The sequence below is a fragment of the Hyperolius riggenbachi genome, chromosome 9 (genome assembly GCF_040937935.1).
Source record: "Hyperolius riggenbachi isolate aHypRig1 chromosome 9, aHypRig1.pri, whole genome shotgun sequence".
Lineage (NCBI taxonomy): Eukaryota > Metazoa > Chordata > Amphibia > Anura > Hyperoliidae > Hyperolius > Hyperolius riggenbachi.
This window is the reverse complement of record NC_090654.1, coordinates 21,531,530-21,552,643: the sequence shown is the minus strand read 5'-3', so window position 1 is coordinate 21,552,643 and position 21,114 is coordinate 21,531,530. Positions and strand designations below refer to the sequence as shown.

At 44.2% G+C, this 21,114-nt stretch overlaps 1 protein-coding gene across 1 annotated transcript in view; it reads left to right on the top strand.

Annotated features, from left to right (window-relative positions):
* The window catches only part of DNAL4 (dynein axonemal light chain 4), a 37,794-nt gene extending 25,551 nt beyond the window's left edge, over positions 1-12,243 (top strand). Inside the window, exons 2-4 of the mRNA XM_068252109.1 lie at positions 3,391-3,581; positions 6,980-7,063; positions 11,643-12,243. Coding sequence (XP_068108210.1) covers positions 3,510-3,581; positions 6,980-7,063; positions 11,643-11,807 — 321 coding nt within the window. The 5' untranslated portion in view covers positions 3,391-3,509 and the 3' untranslated portion in view covers positions 11,808-12,243. The remainder of the gene's footprint in view (positions 1-3,390; positions 3,582-6,979; positions 7,064-11,642) is intronic.
* The last annotated feature ends 8,871 nt before the right edge of the window (positions 12,244-21,114 follow it).

Below are 21,114 nucleotides of genomic sequence, written 5' to 3'. Positions count from 1 at the left end.
TCGACCTATAGCTCGGTCTAAAGTACCTGCATGGGACCTTAATACAGTGTTACAAGGGTTATGCGAACCCCCCTTTGAACCAATTGAGGACAGTTCAGATAAACACCTGACGATAAAAACAGCCTTTCTTTTGGCAATAACATCAGCCAGAAGGATTGGGGAGTTACAGGCGCTTTCGATCAATGAGCCTTATTGTATAATCAGCGAAGATAGAATTACTCTCCGGCTAGATGTAGCCTTCCTGCCTAAAGTGGTTTCTAAATTCCACAGGTCCCAGGAGATTTACTTACCATCCTTCTGTAAGAATCCATCAAACCAGAAAGAAGAGAAATTACACTGCTTAGATGTTAGAAGATGTGTGTTGGAATATCTAGAACGTTCTAAACCTTGGAGGAAGTCCAATGCTTTATTGGTGCTCTTTGCTGGAAAATTCAGAGGCAATCAAGCCTCTAGAGCAGGGGTCAGGAACCTTTTTGGCTGAGAGAGCCATAAACGCCACATATTTTAAAATAAAATTCTGTGAGAGCCATACAATATGTTTCAAACATTGTGCTTGTGCAGCAGAGGGCTCACGTCACTGTTACCATGGTGAAGTGTATACAGTTGATCCTACGGGCAGCGGAAGTGTCAGACACGTCTTCATCTTCTCTTTGGTTTCAGCAACATCAGCGATTTCCCTGGGAGTCAGACAGGAGAAATACAGACTAACAGCTTGTACAATTAGCTAGCTGACTTGGGGGTTGATCCACTTTGTAGGACGAGATCCCCGCACTTTGGCCAAATGGGCTGCCTGTCAAGTGACAGGCAGCTATTGGGCCAATCAAAGTGCGGGGATCTCGTCCTACAAAGTCACTGGACCTGACAGGGTCTTGAGTGAGACAATTGGAGGAGCTATTCGTTTTGGGGGTAGCCCGAGTAAGTTAGTAGTGCATGCTACAGCAGTAGTGTGCCTACTCTGAAAATGTTACTTGCGCTGCCACACTAAGCTGCGCTGCTTGAGCAGTGTAGCTTAGTGAATCAACCACTACTGATTTGTCTGTGAGCCAGATGTAGCCATCAAAAGAGCCGCATCTGGCTCCCGAGCCATAGGTTCCCTACCCCTGCTCTAGAGCAACCATAGCAAGATGGATCAAACAGGCCATTGCATTAGCATACTTTCAGCAAGGAAAATCACTTCTTTCTTCAGTTAAGGCACACTCAACCAGAGCAGTTGCTACTTCCTGGGCAGAGAGGGCTGGAGCTACAATTGAGCAAATCTGCAAGGCAGCCACATGGTCAAACCACAATACGTTTGTTAAACATTATAAACTTGATGTATTATCTTGTTCTGATTTGTCTTTTGGCAGAAAAGTGTTGCAAGTGGTGGTCCCTCCCTAATAAAGTCTTGTATATCATCTCAGGGTTGCTGTCCTGAGACGTTCTGGGAAAGACAGGAATTACTTACGGTAATGTCTTTTCCAGAAGTCGAAAGGACAGCACCCTATTTACCCACCCGAATGTTTGTTATTAAAAGATTTGAAGCATCATTCTGTGTGGAGTCTTTTTTATTACTGATGGGGTAAGGGCACATGATGTTATATACCTGTCTAATCCCTGACTAATCAATTATGTAAATCTTTTAACTAGCTTCCTGTCCAGTGTGTGTGGAAGGAGACAAGTCTCATAGTTGCTGTCCTTTCGACTTCTGGAAAAGACATTACCGTAAGTAATTCCTGTCTTTTTTTATTACATTATTTTCACTGGAGTTCCTCTTTAAGAGGAGGAAATGGGAGGGCAATGGGCGGGAATAGGAGTTAATACAAGGACAGTGGGCTACAAGGGCAGGAAGAGACAGCACACAGAGGTATGTGGAACCAGTATGAAGATCTCTCTGTGCTTACCTCAGGTAGCTTTGCCTTCCTGGGTTTTAAAGCTAATGGGAATTGTCTTAAAAAAAATAAATAAACTAGATACTTACCTCTCCTCTCCCGGTGCCCTAGCTGCAGCGCAGGTTCCCCCGTTTGAATCTCCCGCCACGGGGGACTTCAGGAGCCGAGTTCTCCCGAACACAGGCGACTCCATAGTGCGCATGCGCGAGTGCGCAAGAGAGAGCACTCGGCTCCCAAAGACTTTCCGAAGTCACCTTCGCTGGCGGCAGGGGAAGTATTTGACCAAATTAGTCAAATACTGCTCCCAGGGACATTGCTGCATCGGGAGAGGAGAGGGAAATCTCATTAGGACCCAAAGCCTTTCCTCTCCTTAGGTAACTATGTGGATTTTTTTGTGTGTTAACAGCACGGTTCCCATTCACATTAAAACAGGCATGTTTTTGTGGTGGTGCATGCTTGCATGTACAAATGTACAAGAACATATAGGAAAACATACACATGATAATGGATAAAGTTTGAGAGAACAAGTGTGAAAACAGCCTTACATTGAAACGCATTACACACACTTTCCAGCCCATGGCGTCTGCCTCATATAGCGATCTGCTGCTGAGCCCCCCAAGAATGCAAGGCAAAAAATGGGGATCAGCAGGAAACGATCACCTTCACCAACTGAAACCAGGCACTGGTAAGTAAAGGTGGTTAGTGAGATGCAAATAATTATGGCTTGTATGCAAATTTTATGCAGCTTGAAGCTAGGCCAATAAAGTTAATTTGGCCCAATACCAAGCTGTATACAGTTTGTATTAAGTCAACATGCAAATCGGAATTAATTGCGTCTCATTGACCATTTCTACTAATAAAAACCCTTTTCCAGTGACCGTGACAGATGGGGTGGCAGAAATTTGAATAAAAAAAAAACAAACAAACCTCCATAGACGCAATTCTGAGTGGGGCGGAGCGATCACCTACCTTAATGAAGTACCTTGGATCAGGTAAGTATTTAACACTTAGACCTGTATCATTAAGACAGAGCCTGGCAGGACAGCCTCTCCCTTTTTTTTTTACGGGAAAGTGGGATAAAACTCTGATATAACATTCAATTAAAGTCCAGTTTATCTGCTCTGAAAGCTGCCATTGCAATTTATTGCATAGCTGCTGTATTTATACATTAGAATATATCACTTTTCAGCTGCACAAATACTAGAAGCAGAGAGAGTTTAGTTTCAGCACTTTGCTATTGTTTACTACGTGTAACTGACAACGGAATGTAAACAAAAGATAATCTTATCACCTCTTCGGAGGCGGCCAGAATCTTTCCACTCAAGAACAAAGTGCTGTGCTTTACTGTTTGAATGCTGTTCTGCTACATTGTTTTTTGGTAGTAGATTTTAAGCTGTAAATATTCTTTTAGAACAAAGAGGAACTGCTGAGTTACATACCACTTTGAGTACTGTATTCTTCAACTGTAGGTGAAAGAAATGGTGTGAATCAGCCAGCATGCTGAACGTTTTGTGTTTTTTAGGAAGCCAATAACAGTCTCCGCCATCGCCGGTTCTCCACTATCCCCTCTATATGTCTGATTTGGTGCCGCCTGAAGGTATACGCTGATTGCAGGAACTTCTAGAGCTTCTAGAGCGAGGAATGGCAGATCCTGGAGAGGGCAAGAAAGACGAGGCAGACTACAAGAGGATGCACAGCTTCCCCTTAATACGGGTAATACTCAGGATCTCTGTGTAGGGACTGGCGCTCTGCTATGTGTTCAGAGTGTAGGAGGGAGTCGGGTTCGGACTGACAACTCATGGGCCAACAGGCAATAGGAGATTATGGGACCCTGTACAGCTGCAAGCCACACCCACCGACTGATCCTCAAGCCCCACCCACACACGGCCCCACCCCCATAACCTACACTTCTTACAAAACCTTAAACACATGAAATGCAACAACAATTTCCTCCAACACATGAAATGCAAGAACTAATAGCTCCCACACATGAAATCCTTTGAGTTGTGTGGGTGCTGGGTGGGTGGATTGGGTTCTGGGTGGTTGGAATGGTGGTTTGGGTGCTGGGAGGGTGGTTTGGGTGCTGGAAGGGTGGGTGCTGGAAGGGTCGGTGGGAGGCTGGTTTGGGTGCATGCGAGGGTGTTTTGGGTGTTGCTTGGTTTGTGGGGGAGGTTTGGGTGCTGCTTGGTTTGGGTGCTGCTTGGTTTGGGTGCTGGGTAGGAGGGAGGGTGGTTTGGGTGCTGGGTGGGTGGAAGGGTGGTTTGGTGCTGGCGAGGGTGGTTTGGGCGCTGGGAGGGTGGTTTGGGTGCATGGTGCTGCTTGGTTTGGATGCTGGCTGCTTAGTTTGGGTGGGAGTTTTGGATGCTGCTTGGTTTGGGTGCTGGCTGTGGTGGCGGGGGGTCTCTACTCCCGCCCTGCAGTGTTGCGAGCGGACTAGTTGGCTTGTCACAGGTACTTACGTGCTCCAGGGTAGGCTCCAGCAAGCAGCAGCAGTGCGGCACTGACTGCTCTCTGTTCACCATTAGCGTCCTATCTTCTGGCCAGCGGCGCCTCCTATGACGTCATAGGAGGCGCCGCCGAAACCATGGGGACAAGACACCAGAGGCAGAGAGAGCAGTTAGGGGTGGTGCTGGAGCACGTAAGTACTTAAAAGTATCTGCCAACTAGCTCCGCTCGCATCTCTGCTCTGCAGGGCGGGCGGGGGGCTCCTGCAGCACCACAGCCAGTGCCACAACCTCCGGATCAGAGGCGCACCAGGGGCGGGCCCCCTACTGGCCATGGGCCCTCGGTCCATGCCCGAGTGCCCGAATGGTCAGTCTGCCCCTGTGTATAGCATGAGAAGGTGATTCCTATTTTTAAATGCACCCTGCAAGGGATCTAAATCTCCAAGTATTTACAAAGTATATTGAAGTTGTTTTTAACACTATAAAAGTTGTCTTCTTCTCAATCCAGCCAGCTAGGAACTGTGTTGAAATTTGACCATAGCATGGTGGAAACTGCTGCTCTACCCAACCTCTCTGTCACCTCCCTGCTAACTCCCTTTCTTTTGTTGGGTCTTGCTGTCCTGTGTACAAGCAGAACACACTGAGCAGCTGTCTTGTCTCTGCACATACCAGAGTAGATAGACAGCATGACTCATCAGAAAATGAAAGGGTACAGTTATAAGGGCCCTTTTCCACTAGCTGCGATCCGCTTGAACAAGTGGATTGCCGGCGTTTTGCCGATCGCTAGTGCACCGTGACTTACATGCAAATCGCGGGGCACTTTTTCCTGTGTGCAAGCAGAACACACTGAGCAGCTGTCTTGTCTCTGCACATACCAGAGTAGATAGACAACATGACTCATCAGAAAATGAAGGAATACAGCTATAAGGGCCCTTTTCCACTAGCCACGATCCGTTTGAACAAGCGGATCACCAGTGTTTTACCGATTGCTAGTGCACCATGATTTACATGCAAGTCACTGTGCACTTTGATGTACATTTTGATTTTTCCCCGAGCACAATCGTAGTGCTGCACTATTATTGCCGCTATTGCGTTTCGCTCCCGACGGTGAACATTGCAATTGCGGCGAGTGGGAAAAGAAGGTTTTGCAAGCACAAACGCATTTGCGATTGCGCTTGCAAGTAGAAAAGGAGCCTAAATGCTATTGCTGTATCATTAGTGACAGAGCGGAAATGCCAACATTGTCAGGAAACTTATGGGATGACCCCCCCCTCCCCGAACCTGAAATGGTTGACAATTGTCTGGAATTTCAAGGTGAGTAAAATACATTTTTAAAATGTGCTCATCTAATAATAAGGTGCTCTTCCTGCCTCAAATTACGTGATTTCACACTGTTTTTTTTTTTAATGCGTGATAGCGCTAGAAGGACAAACATTTTGACACAAAGGCCTGTTCTGGGCCGCTCGCTGTTATGTGGGCAGAAAGCATGGCGAGTGATTCCGGAGGGTCATGGTGTTAGTCCTATGCTGTAGAATGTGCTATGAAATGTTTGTATTGCGGTTCCGGAGGGTCGTGGTGTTAGTCCTATGCTGTAGAATGTGATATGAAATGTTTGTATTGCGGTTCCGGAGGGTCGTGGTGTTAGTCCTATGCTGTAGAATGCTATATAAAAGGTTTGTATTGTGGTTCCAAAGGGTCGTGGTGTTAGTCCTATGCTGTAGAATGTGATATGAAAAGTTTGTATTGCGGTTCCGGAGGGTCATGATGTTAGTCCTATGCTGTAGAATGTGATATGAAAAGTTTGTATTGCGGTTCCGGAGAGTTGTGATGTCAGTGCTATGCTGTAGAATGTGATATGAAAGGTTTGTATTGTGGTTCCGGAGGGTCGTGATGTTAGTCCTATGCTGTAGAATGTGATATGAAAGATTTATATTGCGCTTCCGGAGGGTCGTGGTGTTAGTCCTATGCTGTCGAATGTGATATGAAAAGTTTGTATTGTGGTTCCGGAGGGTTGTGATGTCAGTGCTATGCTGTAGAATGTGATATGAATGGTTTGTATTGTGGTTCCGGAGGGTCGTGATGTTAGTCCTATGCTGTAGAATGTGATATGAAAGATTTATATTGCGCTTCCGGAGGGTCGTGATGTCAGTCCTATGCTGTCGAATGTGATATGAAAGGTTTGTATTGCGGGTCCAGAGGGTTGTGATGTCAGTCCTATGCCGTCGAATGTGATATGAAAGGTTTGTATTTCGGTTCCGGAGGGTAGTGATGTTAGTCCTATGCTGTAGAATGTGATATAAAAGGTTTGTATTGCGGTTCCGGAGGGTCGTGATGTTAGCCCTATGCTGTAGAATGTGATATGAAAAGTTTGAATTGCGGTTCCGTAGGGTCGTGATCTTAGCCGTATGCTGTAGAATGTGATATGGAAGGTTTGAATTGCGGTTCCGTAGGGTCGTGATCTTAGCCCTATGCTGTAGATTGTGATGGGAAAGGTTTGTATTGCGGTTCCGGAGGGTCATGGTGTTAGTCCTATGTAGTAGAATGTGATATGAAAGGTTTGAATTGCGGTTCCGGAGGGTTGTGATCTTAGTCCTATGCTGTAGAATTTGACATGAAAGGTTTTCATTGCTGAACGCTCGTACTAACAGCGTGGTTGTGTTCCCGCAGCACACGGACATGCCAGAAGAGATGAGAGTGGAGACCATGGAGCTTTGTGTTACGGCTTGTGAAAAGTTTGCAAGTAATAACGAGGTAACATCAAAACACCCGTCACAGCTTTGTGCTGGAGACGCAACTTTTTATACTGTAGCCCTGAAAAATAACTGCAGTTTTATAGCCCAGAGAAGCCCATTATAGAGCAAGGCAAATCCTATTAGCGATGAGGACGATAAATTAATACAGCAAAGTCCCATTTATCAGGAACTCAGGCAACCGGAAGCCTCAACTAACTGGCATACCCAAGGGGATAACCGTATACATGAAATAGGTAACGGAATACCTATTTCATGAGCTAAATGTGCTAGGAAGTGCAATGCAGCTCTTTTCCACTCTTCCTAGATCAGGTGAATCAAACTCTAATACAAAGTGGGCTATAATTGAACACTGGGACCTAGTCGCAGGCCAACCTCAATGTCTACTTGCCACCTTACTCCCTTATAAAGTTACCAGGGGTCTAATCGCCTCCCTTCAGCTCCTATACAGTTCCCTGGTGCCTAGTGGTCCTCCCTCCCCTATACAGTTTCCTGGTGTCTAGAGGCCCCCACCCTCCCCTACACAGTTCCTAGTGTTTAGTGCTTTCCCCCTGCCTCCCCTATATGGCTTCCCTGGTGCTCTAGGGCTTCACCTCCAATATAGCTTCACTGGTTGCGTAGAGTGGGCCAAATATAATGCATAGTAGGGAAACCTCTTAAGGGCCAAATTTAATGGCTCCGAGGGCCAGATTTGGCCCACGGGCCGGAGTTTGAATTTTATGCCCTAGATCCTGTTAGTGGGCAGTTGTGGCATCCAAAAGACGTCAGACTATATTTCCCAGTATTACGTGGTGGAAGGGGCTTGTAGCTCATAGGAAGTAGATGGTGAGTGGCATTAAGATGCTAAGAGGAAAATACTAAAAGGGCACTGGTCGATTTCAGCCATCGCTCGATTTGATAGAATCGATCGGAAATCAATTCTTTCAAATCAGCAGATCAATTTATGTCCGATTTCGATCGATTTGATCTGACAGGATGGAAAATCTAGGTGGATCTGCTGCTGGCAGCAGATCCATGGCCCATAGAGTTGCATTGGATCTAATGGTTCAATAATGCATTTAGATCGATTTTCAATAGATTTCATTCTAAAATCTATTGGAAATCTGTTGCTAGTGTGTGGCACACATCAGATAGATTCTTGTCAGATTGGACTTGACAGGCATCTGCCAGAAATCTTTCTCATGAATCTTCTGCAAATCTATAGTATTAAAGAGAAACTCCAACCAAGAATTTAACTTTATCCCAATCAGTAGCTGATACCCCCTTTTACATGAGAAGTCTATTGCTTTTCACAAACAGACCATCAGGGGGCGCTGTATGACTGATATTATGGTGAAACCCCTCCCACAAGAAGCTCTGAGGACCGCGGTACTTTTGACACTTTGCTACAATGTAACAAGGTTCACAGACAGGAAATAGCTGTTTACAGCTGTCTGTAACAGCCAGAACAGCTAGCAGCAGCTACATAACCTGCCCACAGTAAAAATGTCGCCATGTGATAAATGTCAGAATGTAAATCGGGAAGAGGAAAGATTTTACAATGAGCAAACACTGACTAAACCATTTATACAGTACATAATTACTGTAAAAATGAAGCACTTTTTTTATTACACTATTTTCACTGGAGTTCCTCTTTAAGGCACTAGAGGTCTTAATCCTGTAAAGATAGGTGCACAGCTGCTGTCAAGTACAGCCGCGAGTGATGATCACAATGTGCTAATTCTGCATTATCAAAATTTCACATACAATTTTGCAATTACGATTGCATGTAATTACAATTTTGAAAATGACTTGATTTCGCATAATCTATTTGCAAATTTTGCATATTACCCAAAACTATGATGCAGCAGTCAAAAACAATATTTTGCATGAAATAAAATAAAAATTGGGGCGAGAATGGATTTAAAATAAAATAGAAACGTTTTTGTGCACAGTAAAGTGACCTTTTACTGCGGTACACTTTGATAGTTCCAAGTTCTGTATACTTATTCTATACAGGGCAAGGAGGTGGGGAAGATCCCCTTATCCATGGTATGGACAAGTGCTTTGGGGAGAAGGGTACTGGTTGCCCCCACTTTCTTCCAGAGGCCCCCCACATCATGCAGCATACAAGCTAGAATAGCTGACAGCGCAGTCCAGGCTCCAAATTCTGGCTATACCAGCATGCATGGGTGAAAAGGGGTTAAGGAGGCTTGGGAGGGGGACCCCACACTGTTTGTTTTCTTAAAATATATATTCAAAACTCAGTGTATATTAAAGCGTACAACTGCAAAATACAGAGTTAAAACTATTTTTCTTAACATTTTTTTAAAGGGAAGTGCTTAATTTTTACAATAATAATTTATAAATGATTTAGTCAGTGTTTGCCCATTGTAAAAGCTTTCCTCTCCCTGATTTACATTCTGACATTTATCAATTTATCATATGGTGACATTTTTACTGCTGGCAGGTGATGTCACTGGAAGGAGATGCTGCTTGATTCTTTGGCAGTTGGAAACATCTGAAAACAGCTGTTATTTCCCACAATGCAATGAGGATCTCAGACAGGAAACTGTCAGTACCCTGGTCATGACATCACACTGTGGGAGGAATTTCACCACAATATTAGCCATACAGCGCCCCCTGATGGTCTGTTTGAGAAAAGGAAAAGGTTTCTCATGGGAAAGGTGGTATCAGCTACTGATTGGGATTAACCTTCCTGACGGTAAGCCCGACCTACTGTACGTTCGGGCTAGCCGCCGGAGAGGATCACATGGCCCCCGGAGTTTTTTTTTTTTTTTTTATAAAATTTGAATAATATGTCGATGGCGTCATGTCCGATTGTGGCTATAGCGACGGCTGAAACTAAAGGGTGAAGAGGCGGCTCTCGCGGGATCGCGGACAGGTAAATATTGCTGGCGCAGATCGGGGGGACCAGAGCAGTGCCGGGGGACTTGGGGGCCACAGTTAGCTAGCAAAGTGCTAGCTTCAGCATTAGGATCGAATTTTATTTTTAAAAAATCCTCCCGCGGACGCAGCATCTGAAACTGCGTACCGCCAGGGAGGTTAAGTTCAATTCTTCGTCACGGTTTCTCTTTAAATCAATTTTCTCAAAAACATTTTTTTTACTTGTTCCCCCCAAAAAAAATCTAATTTAGCATTTTCGCCTAATTATGACTAATTGCAAAATTATGGAACAGTTACAGTTACACACAAAATGAATTGCAAATTTGCTATACATTTTGCATGACAATTTTGAATAATTGCAAAATTACGATTATGAGTTTCAAGCACAACACGGCTGCGCAGTGAAGGTGTTGAATCTAAATAGTTAATTAAGAGTTAGTAGTTAATACTAATAGTTTAGCTCCAAAGAGTAATAATGTTATAGTTGAATAATTTATCAGAACTGAACGGATCCAATCGGATCGTTTCACATCAGCTCGCTTGGAAAGCTTCCATTTGTTCCGTTCCAGAAAGTGGAAAGCAAGTTTGGGTGATGCACAATTTTTCTGCATCGGCCGGAGGAAGGTAATGTCAACAGAGTCCGAAGGGAATTTATGCTAGACGGTGTCCATTTTCACTAGGCTGTTCGCCACGTACATTTACCAAATAAGCACGTGCCGTTGTCTATTCGGGTCCTTCGGCGCTGCTGTTGTCCATTCAAGTTTCTACATGGAAGAAACACCAGTATACCAATCCTAGAGCCGCATCAGGCTCCCGTGGATTAGCAGTAGACCAATGGGGATCATGCCTCCCCAGGAAGGACTCCCATTGGCTCCCTGAGTAGTGGAACAATAAACTTTCTGGCCTGGTGCACATGGTGCATTCCCATTGGTCATTTGCAAAACAATGGGAGCCTGTTGCTTCTGACGGGGCTTTGGGATCGGTATACCGTCATTCCTAGCATGCAGCGGGATGCAAAACTGACACAGTAAGCAGTCAGTCCGTCTATATTCAACTCGGAGGTCGGCAGGAGCATGAGGCTCACCATAGGCTGCATCAGGCCAATTCTCCTTAGCAACAAGGAGAATTGTCATTAGTCCACCATCAACCAATGAGAATTCTCCCTGTTGCTGAGGATTCCCATTTGTCTTTTGCAGCCCAGTGGAGATCCCCATACTTCTTCCAGCCACAGGTTGTGTACGAGGGGCCGAGTGGCCCCAGATGGTGTATTACATCATAACGGCGATCAAAACGGGTGAAGGAGATGTGGTAACTAGCCTAGTGAGAACACAGCAAGCCGATCAGTTTTTCGAGTAAAGGCTAAAGTACTCAACATTGGGATCCACTTCCTATGCTAAGTGGAGTTTAAAAAACTTCCCAAACGGGTAGGTTTTTAAAGCAAGTGTGAACCGGCCCTTAAATGGAAAACTGATCCAATTTTACAACTGATCCAAAATACAGTTTATTTTCCCTAGTACGGTGTGAATCCAACCTAATGCTAGGTACACACCATACAATATTCTGTTAGATAGATAGATTGTTCAATAGATCATTTCCGTCATGTTTGATCTTATTTTCGATTGTTTTTCTGGTCGATTTCTTATAGAAGTGAATGGAAATCGATCTAAATGATATTCTGAATTTTCCCTCTCCAGAGTGCCGCAAAGATGATAAAAGAGACTATGGACAAGAAGTTTGGCTCGTCGTGGCACGTGGTGATCGGAGAAGGATTTGGTTTTGAGATCACGCACGAAGTGAAGAACCTTCTGTACATGTTCTTTGGGGGCAGCTTGGCTATCTGTGTCTGGAAGTGTTCCTGATCAATCCGACACATGTGACCCACCCTTCCTCCCCTTCTTATCTTCTACTCAGGATGTGCTGCTACAAAGCCTCGCTCAGGAAAGAGTCTTCGGCTCTCTTATCATTTGGGGTGTTGAGAAAGTTCTTCTTCAACTCGCTGGCAAACAGGGATTTCCAAAAAGATTTGCAGGCACCTCTTGACTTGACAAATGGCGAACGAAAAAAGAAGGTGAACAGTTTGGCTTTCGCAATACGTTCCTCGGTGTACGTTCCTCGGAGCCTCGTCCGTCACACCGAGCGAAGAGCAGGAACCGCCGTCCATTGCCGTCAGTTGTCCTCTCCAGCGCCCTTACCCTCAGAGGCTTTTGTAAACAGTAATAACGTATGCACAGGGTTTTTTCACTCCTACTGGCACAGCACCTCTGGTTTCCCAAATACATTTTGTGTTCACCGCCATGTTTCACCTTCTCTTTTTTTTCCTTCCACTTCAAATCAAAAGTCAGTTCATAATAGTGAAGAGCAGAAATTACGCCTATGCATAATTACAAATCGTAATTCTCAATTACGCATTGTAATGCGAAATTTCGAGGAAAATCCTAATTCATTTTGTATGTTACTGTAATGATTTGTAATTTCGCATAATTTTGTGACGACTAGCGGTTAAAGTCAACAGGAACCTTTACAAAAAAAAAAAAAAAAGCCAGATACTTACCTAGGGAGAGGGTAGGCTCTGGGCACTATAGAGTCTTTCCTCTCCTCTCCTGGTGCCCTCAGTGCAGTTCTGGCGCCCCCGTAGCAGTATTTGACTGAATTGGTGAAATACTGCTCTCTCCGCCACCGAAGGGAGGCATCGGAAGTCTTCAGGAGCTCGAGTGCTCTCAAAGACGGGCTGCTCATACTGTGCACGCGAGAGCGCCCTCTCTTGCATGTGCGCGGTATGGAGCCGCCTGTCTTCAGGAGGACTCTGCTGCCGAAGGCTTCCGAAGTCCCCCGTGGCAGGGGTTTTAAACGGAAGAGCTGCCGCTGCACCGGGAGAGGAGAGGGAAGGCTCATTAGGACCCAGAACCTTCCCTCAGGTAAGTATCTGGTTTCTTTATTTTATTTTTTTTAGAGATCCCATTAGCTTTAATAGCAAAGCCCTCATACATGCTATTGCCACCAAAATTGCTACATATGGTAAGGAGAATATTGGGTACAATTTTTCAAAAAGCCCTTTTTTGAGAAAATCGATTTTAAAAAGTAATTTTTCTGCTTTTAAAAAACATTTTTCTTGCATTTTTACATTTGATTTTCTCAAAAACTATAAGGTCTTTTTGAAAAAAAATTTTTTTGACTTGTACCTTAAAGAGAATCTGTAACAAAACAAAAGTTCCCCTGGGGACTACTTACCTCGGGAGGGGGAAGCCTCAGGGCCCCAATGAGGCTTCCTCCATCCCTGTAGCTGCAGGCAGTCCAGCGCTGGCTCCCCCGAAGTGTCCCGGAATCCTCCCCCGACAAGGCTGATAAGCGCTGATTTATTTACCTTTCCTGGCTCCAGCGGGGGCGCTGTTGCGGCTCTCAGCACGGAGATAGGCGAAAATAGCTGATCTCCGTCGGGTCCACTCTACTGGGCAGGAGCAGGAGACTTGCGCCTGCGCAGTAGAGCGGCCCGACAGCGATTGACTACGCCTATCTCCGAGCGGAGAGCCGATACTGCGCCTGCGCTGGAGCCAGAAAGGTAAATATTTACATCCCCGCTGTTTGGGGAGCTTTATCGCCGCCGCCGTGGGACCGAGGAGTACGGAGAAAGCCTCAGTAGGATCCGGAGGCTTCCCCCACCCCAGGTGAGTACACCCCAGGGGAGGTTTTTTTTTTTGTTACAGGTTTACTTTAACATAAGTAGCAATTTTGTTGACAATAACATGTATTTGGCTTTGCTATTCACCGCCAAAGTCGACATGAAATTACGCAAAAATTCATGTGAAATTACGAATGACTATACAAAATGAATTAACAATTTTTAATTACATATAGGCGTAATTGTGAACATTTTTTGCGTATTCGTGTAAAGGTAATTAGCGATCACCACTTCATAATACCGTTTGCCTCCCTTCTCTTCTCGATTTCACATTCTCATCTATGACTCATCTCTGTTCTTTTTTTACCTGTTTCTTTAACGAACGTTTTCACAGTCTGCTTCTCCGAGAAAAGCGTTTTGTTTTTCAACATATTGTTTCTCTTTGATTTTTCTCTATTTCTCGCACACCCACATAGACTTGTTTTTTTTCCAACAGCTACCCGTTATCCAGACATTATTCAGAGACTTGTAGCATGTGAAAAAAGAAAACTCTATATCTCGTATTCTCAGAATTAGTTAGTGTGAAGCTATGTGTAAATTGGGTACGGTGACGAGGTTGATCTGAATTTAGAGTTGCGACAATGTGCGTAGCATCGGCTGGTGCGAATGTTGAAGACGTGCTTTAGCAGTGTATATATTGGCTAACAATTCTGTGAGTACAATATTTAGAAGCCTTACAAAAATGTCTCCCCATTTCCAGAATGATACAGGTTACAGGCAAAAATATGAAATTCAGGCATTTTATTGGACACCTAAATCATTTCAGACAGAGTACAAAATGGCTTCTTACATTTCAGAATATTGGATACTTGCCTATGCATTTTGTAGAATTCATACAGTGACTAAGACCTCAAACAAATGACAGCGCTCCAGGCTGCAACTGAAATGTAGACTAACAGAGGCATGCAGAGCCCCACAGGGGCTAAATACATACCTTGAATGCAAATCAGATGCAAATTATGTACTAGTCCCTAATCTATAATTTGACTGCAAATTGAAGCACATGGATGCAGCTAGCCATATATACTTACATGAGTTTTGCACAGCAGGAGATATTGGCAGCGCTTCCACACAGAGGCTGCACCCAAATTGACTACCTGCAGTAGATGTGCAGAGCTCCACAATGTGGACGAAAATACACAACTTGCATTCAAAACAGGTACAGCAAAGGAGGACGTTAGGAGGATGTGCACAAATTCTTCCCTACTAGACTTCCCCACGGCGATGACGGGTCCTCTCGGGGAAGACTCTACTGCTAGTCTAACGATAAAAACATAATTTTTTCCTAGTGCTGCTAATCATAAAATGGTATACACATTTTTTCAAACAGACATCAAACAAGTGACATTGCCCATAGGCTGCAACTGAAATGTAGACTAACAGAGGCATGCAGAGCCCCTAATACCTGTTTAATTAATAGCAAACCGCTATTTAGGAATATTAGTGTGAAAACAGCGTCCTGAAAAGTCTCTTTATTGACAGCTAGGCATTTTAAAAGCAGTGTTCCCCAACCCTGTCCTCAAGGCCCACCAACAGTGCATGTTTTTGTGGAAACCCACAGAGGTAGATAATCAGCTCTGCTGAGACACTAATGACCTCACCTGTGCATGTTTGTGGTTTCCTGCAAAACATGTATTGTTGGTGGGCCTTGAGGACAGGGTTGGGCAGCTCTGCTGTAAAGTGCTTACAAAAAAAAAAAAAAAAAAACCAACAGCAACAAGGAAACATGCTGCACCCAATCGCTGGCTCATGGGATTCTTGCTGCAATCACGCTACGTTCCCGACAGGTAAACAGCGCAATTGAAGCTAGTGGAAATTGCTGCTTGCGTGAACGCACTGCAGTGTGATGGAGGCCGGAAGCACGAGCAGCAGTGGAAAAGGGCCCTAATGGCTGTTGTTCTTTAATCAGGGTTTTTAGATTGGTCAATTTGGCTACAGTTTTTGACTAAGTGTGTTTTAAAGTATGGACCCCAAACTATCGAATCATTGCATAGATTTGGTTCTTTCATGTGGTCGCATGTGAAGTAACGGATATTAAAAACCCTTTAGCAGCCGATTTATTTTGATGCTTTGCAAATGTTCCAGGCCAATATATTTTGACTCATTTTTTTATTTCTTTATTTGTTACATTTTCTTGCTTCTAATTAGTACTTCTGTAATGTGTATTTGTTGCCACTTGTCACTTTGTCACTAGGGGGCAGCGTGAGACAATAAGAGGGCTTCTGCTTTCGGTTTCTATATTTTGTTTTTTTTTGGGGCCAGAGAGCTATCAAAGCACTTCAGGAACTTACAGCACAAGGAGTTCTACTAACTGAGATCAAAAGCGGTGCACTTATCTCAAACAAGATAACTCTATTGAAACTGCTAATGGGATGAGATCACCACAAATTCGGGAATTCAACACCACAAATGTTACCACGATAATAAATAAAACGAATAAATGGTCCGCCTTTCCTCATGATATACTTTTGCCTGTTCCTGCTTATAAGAATTCTATAGAATGCCTAGGCAAAGTTTAAAATATGAATGGCAGGAGTTTTAGTGTAACACACTAAAAAGAAAAAGCACAGAGACAACGGGAGCCCAAAAAAGTGCAGTTATGTCGCAAAATAATTGAATGTATAAAGATTATAAGTGAGAATACTCACACAGATAGGTTGCACAAGGGGCAACCGACCACTTCAGGCAGGTGAAGTGAACAACCCTGACTCAATTCGGGTACACCAGAGATCCTGGAAAAAGGTCGCTCTCTAGATAAAAACTACACTCAAACACACCCGTGAGGTGGTGAGGCACCAGTCGAGGTTGAGTGTAGAGAACTCCCCTCACAAGGGGGGGAGGAGTTAAGGGAACACTAACAAGAGGTGAAGAGGCGACCAAGGTATCTAAAATGTTCTAAAAACAATCAAATGTAATAGAGTGAGGTGGCTTACCTCAAAGACGACAACTTCATACAAGATGAAAGTTTATTAGTCTAAAGCACAGTTGTCGTCTTTGAGGTAAGCCACCTCACTCTATTACATTTGATTGTTTTTAGAACATTTTAGATACCTTGGGCGCCTCTTCACCTCTTCTTCGAAACATGAAGCATTTTGTACTTTGCCTGAAATGATTTAGCTAGTCCTTTATTTCGATGTAGGCAATCCTTTATTTCATGCTCTGCCTGTAATAGGTAAACCCGCGTGGTTTATTTCTTACTTGTCGAATCAAATGTGAACTGTTTTAAAACCCTGTTTCTTTGTATTTCTCCATTTCTGGCTCCTCTTCCGAACCCACTGGCTGCAAACCATTCCATCCAGCTTCTCCTTCGTCCATCTGACGTAGATGCGCATCATAATCTATTCACAAGCCATAAAAAATAGATCAGGAGATTTAGGATACCACAGAGAAGCCTGCCAGCTACTAGTCCTTAATTACGCTCGTTTAGTGGCAGAAACGTGAAGCCATGTTTCTCGGAGGGATTTTATACTTCGCTGGATCTTTCAGTATGATGTTTTCTATGTACTCTGGTTGTCCAATGGATTTCTCTCTACTTGTCATGAATAAACTTCCTTGGAATTTTTTTTTTTTACAAAACCAACCCTTCCCGTTTGTTTGTTTTGTGACACATCAATTACAAATACAAGTGAGGTTGAGGGGGGGTAAGAGGTGCCTAGTGAAGCATAAAAAATATTAAGGTGCTCACAAACCCATATTGCTAGACAGCGACCACCTTCAGCGCATGTCGGGCACAACCAACGTGGACGGTCTCGCGAAGAGTAGTGCAAAAGAAAAAGTTATACCTGGCACCAGTATGTCCAGCGTGCTTCGTATGCAGTAATCCAACAGTGAAAAGTAGAAAAGACGAAAGAACCAGACACTGCCGGTTAAAAGCCCTTTATTGTGGCTGGGTTACCCAGCTCCAATAAAGGGCCTTTAACTGGCAATGCCCGGTTCTTTTATCTTTTCTACTTTTCACTCTCGAAGAGTAGGTTGCTCTCCACAAAAAGGGAGACTATTCTCTTGTCCCTCCAATAGAGGGTAACACAGATACAAGTGGTGGTGGTGGGGGGGTAAAAGGCACCCAGTGGGATCTACAGTGGCTTGCAAAAGTATTCAGCCCTCTTGAAGTTTTCCACATTTTGTCACATTACTGCCACAAACATGAATCAATCTTATTGGTATTCCACTTGAACTGCTACCGCTACATGCTACCGTTGGGAAAACTAATCCAAAAACATGGCCTGACATACCACTGCTATGCAGACGACACCCAACTATATCTTTCCTTCAAGCCTGGTGTGACAGACCCAACTCTAACTATAAACGCCTGCTTACGTGAACTACAGCAATGGATGAATGACAACTGGCTGAAACTAAATGCAGACAAAACTGAAGTCCTTCTGATTGGAGGGCAGAGCATGATAACAAAACAACTTAACTTGCAGTCTTCACCACTGGGAATAGGAGGCACGGATCTACGCAGCTCTGATCATGTGCTGAGCCTGGGAGTTCTAATTGATGGGGATTTAAACTTCAGAACTCAAATCTCTGCTGTGGTGAAATCATCCTATTTTCACCTGAAGAACATTGCAAAAATCAAGCACCTCATACCTCCAGAAGATCTGCCAACCTTAGTCCACGCCTTCATCACATCCCGACTGGACTACTGCAATGCTCTCTACACTGGCCTTCCAAAAAAGGTCTTGTACCGCCTACAGCTGATACAGAATACTGCTGCCAGACTGCTAACCAACCAACCCCGTCACTGCCACATAATGCCAGTCCTGCATTCCCTTCACTGGCTACCTATAGAATGGAGGGTCCTATTCAAGATCGGCCTACTGACATTTAAATCCCTGAATAATCTAGGCCCTGGATACATGAAAGATATGTTACAGCTGCGTAGCAATCCCCGCATTCTCAGATCCACAGGTTCTAATAATCTAGTCATACCCAGAGTCCACTTGGAAACTTTTGGTCCCAGAACCTTCTGTCATGCTGCCCCTACGTTTTGGAACTCCTTACCTCAACAGATCAGGACAGCCCCATCCTTGGACGTGTTTAAATCCAGACTGAAAACCCACCTGTTCAGTCTGGCATTTGCAGAAATATAACTTTTGTTGTGTGAATACTTCATCCTACTAATTACTGAATCTGAGAGAGCCTAAGCGCTTTGAGTCCTATGGGAGAAAAGCGCTATAGAAATGTTATTGTATTGTATTGCATAAAGACCAATACAAAGTGGTGTACACGTGAGAAGTGGAACGAAAATCATACATGATTCCAAACATTTTTTTAAATAAATAACTGCAAAGTGGGGTGTGCATAATTATTCAGCCCCCTTTGGTCTAAGTGCAGTCAGTTGCCCATAGACATTGCCTGATGAGTGCTAATGACTAAATATAGTGCACCTGTGTGTAATCTAATGTCAGTACAAATACAGCTGCTCTGTGACGGCCTCGGAGGTTGTCTAAGAGAATATTGGGAGCAACAAAACCATAAAGTCCAAAGAACACACAAGACAGGTCAGGGATCAAGTTATTGAGAAATTTAAAGCGGCTTAGGCTACAAAAAGGTTTCCAAAGCCTTGAACATCCCACGGAGCACTGTTCAAGCGATCATTCAGAAATGGAAGGAGTATGACACAACTGTAAACCTACCAAGACAAGGCCATCCACCTAAACTCACAGGCCGAACAAGGAGAGAGCTGATCAGAAATGCAGTCAAGAGGCCCATGGTTACTCTGGACAAGCTGCAGAGATCTACAGCTCAGTTGGGGGAATTTGTCCATAGGATAACTATTAGTCGTGCACTGCACAAAGTTGGCCTTTGTGGAAGAGTGGCAAGAAGAAAGCCATTGTTAACAGAAAAGCATAAGAAGTCCCGTTTGCAGTTTGCCACAAGCCATGCGGGGGACACAGCAAACATGTGGAAGAAGGTGCTCTGGTCAGATGAGACCAAAACTGAACTTTTTGGCCAAAATGCAAAACGCTATGTGTGGCGGAAAACTAACACTGCACATCACTCTGAACACACCATCCCCACTGTCAAATATGGTGGTGGCAGCGTCATGCTCTGGGGTTGCTTCTCTTCAGCAGGGACAGGGAAGCTGGTCAGAGTTGATGGGAAGATGGATTTAGCCAAATACAGGGCAAACTTGGAAGAAAACCTCTTGGAGACTGGAAAAGACTTGAGACTGGGGCGGAGGTTCACCTTCCAGCAGGACAACGACCCTAAACATAAAGCCAGGGCAACAATGGAATGGTTTAAAACAAAACATATCTATGTGTTAGAATGGCCCAGTCAAAGTCCAGATCTAAATCCAATCGAGAATCTGTGGCAAGATCTGAAAACTGCTCTTCACAAACGCTGTCCATCTAATCTGACTGAGCTGGATTTCAGTCTCTAGATGTATAAAGCTGGTAGAGACATACCCTAAAAGACTGGCAGCTGTAATTGTAGCAAAAGGTGGTGCTACAAAGTATTGACTCAGGGGGCTGAATAATTACGCACACCCCACTTTGCAGTTATTTCTTTTTAAAAAATGTTTGGAATGATGTATGATTTTCGTTCCACTTCTCACGTGTACACCACTTTGTATTGGTCTTTCATTTGGAATTCCAATAAAATTGATTCATATTTGTGGCAGTAATGTTACAAAATGTGGAAACCGTCAAGGTGGTCAAATACTTTTGCAAGCCACTGTAAAGTGTTTAAAACCAATTTTAAACTATGGTAAGAGATTTCTTACTTGTAGATGAATGTCTTAGCTCTTATGCTGAAAAAGTCCATCTGTTCCAGCGCCAAGACCCGCGAAAGTACACCGAAGAAGGCCTTGTCGGCTTATCGTGCTGGTGCACTAGTGGCTTGGGCTCTGGCGGAAATAGCCGAGTCTGATTGGGATGGAGCCACTGGTGCGCCTGCGTGAGGCGCTTCACAGCATTGTTTTGCTTGTGGATGGTTTGGGGGTCTCTTCATAGGATGGTACAAACCTCATTGGGATCCAGAGGCTTCCCCCCCAGCCCCCACCCCCCCCTCCTTCCCCCAGGAGGCTTAGAGCCCAATTTATCAAGAGTGTCTGAGACAAAATACTGGTAGGTTTTTAGAAATCTATGCAGAACTGTCTCAGGCATCTTAAGAAAATCATTAGATAGTGAAAATTCCTTCTAAAACTGTTGTAAAATTGGAGGAGTTAAGAAGTTCTCTCAGACAGTGCAGTGTGTGGGGGAAATTGCTGTTGCCGAGGTAACCAATACATCTGCTGTATTGATAGCAGCAGGCTCTGAGGAGGAATTCAACAGGGGGGAGGAGCACATCACAAATCTTGTCTAGCCTGCACTCTGCAATCATGTCTAGCCTGCAGTTTTACACTTGTAGAACTGCTATCAAGCACTTCTTAATCTGCACCAGTTTAGGGAGGGATTTGCACTCTTCTTAAAGGGGCACTATGGCGAATAATTGTAACATTTAATATATATGCAAATATATACAAATAAGATGTACATTTT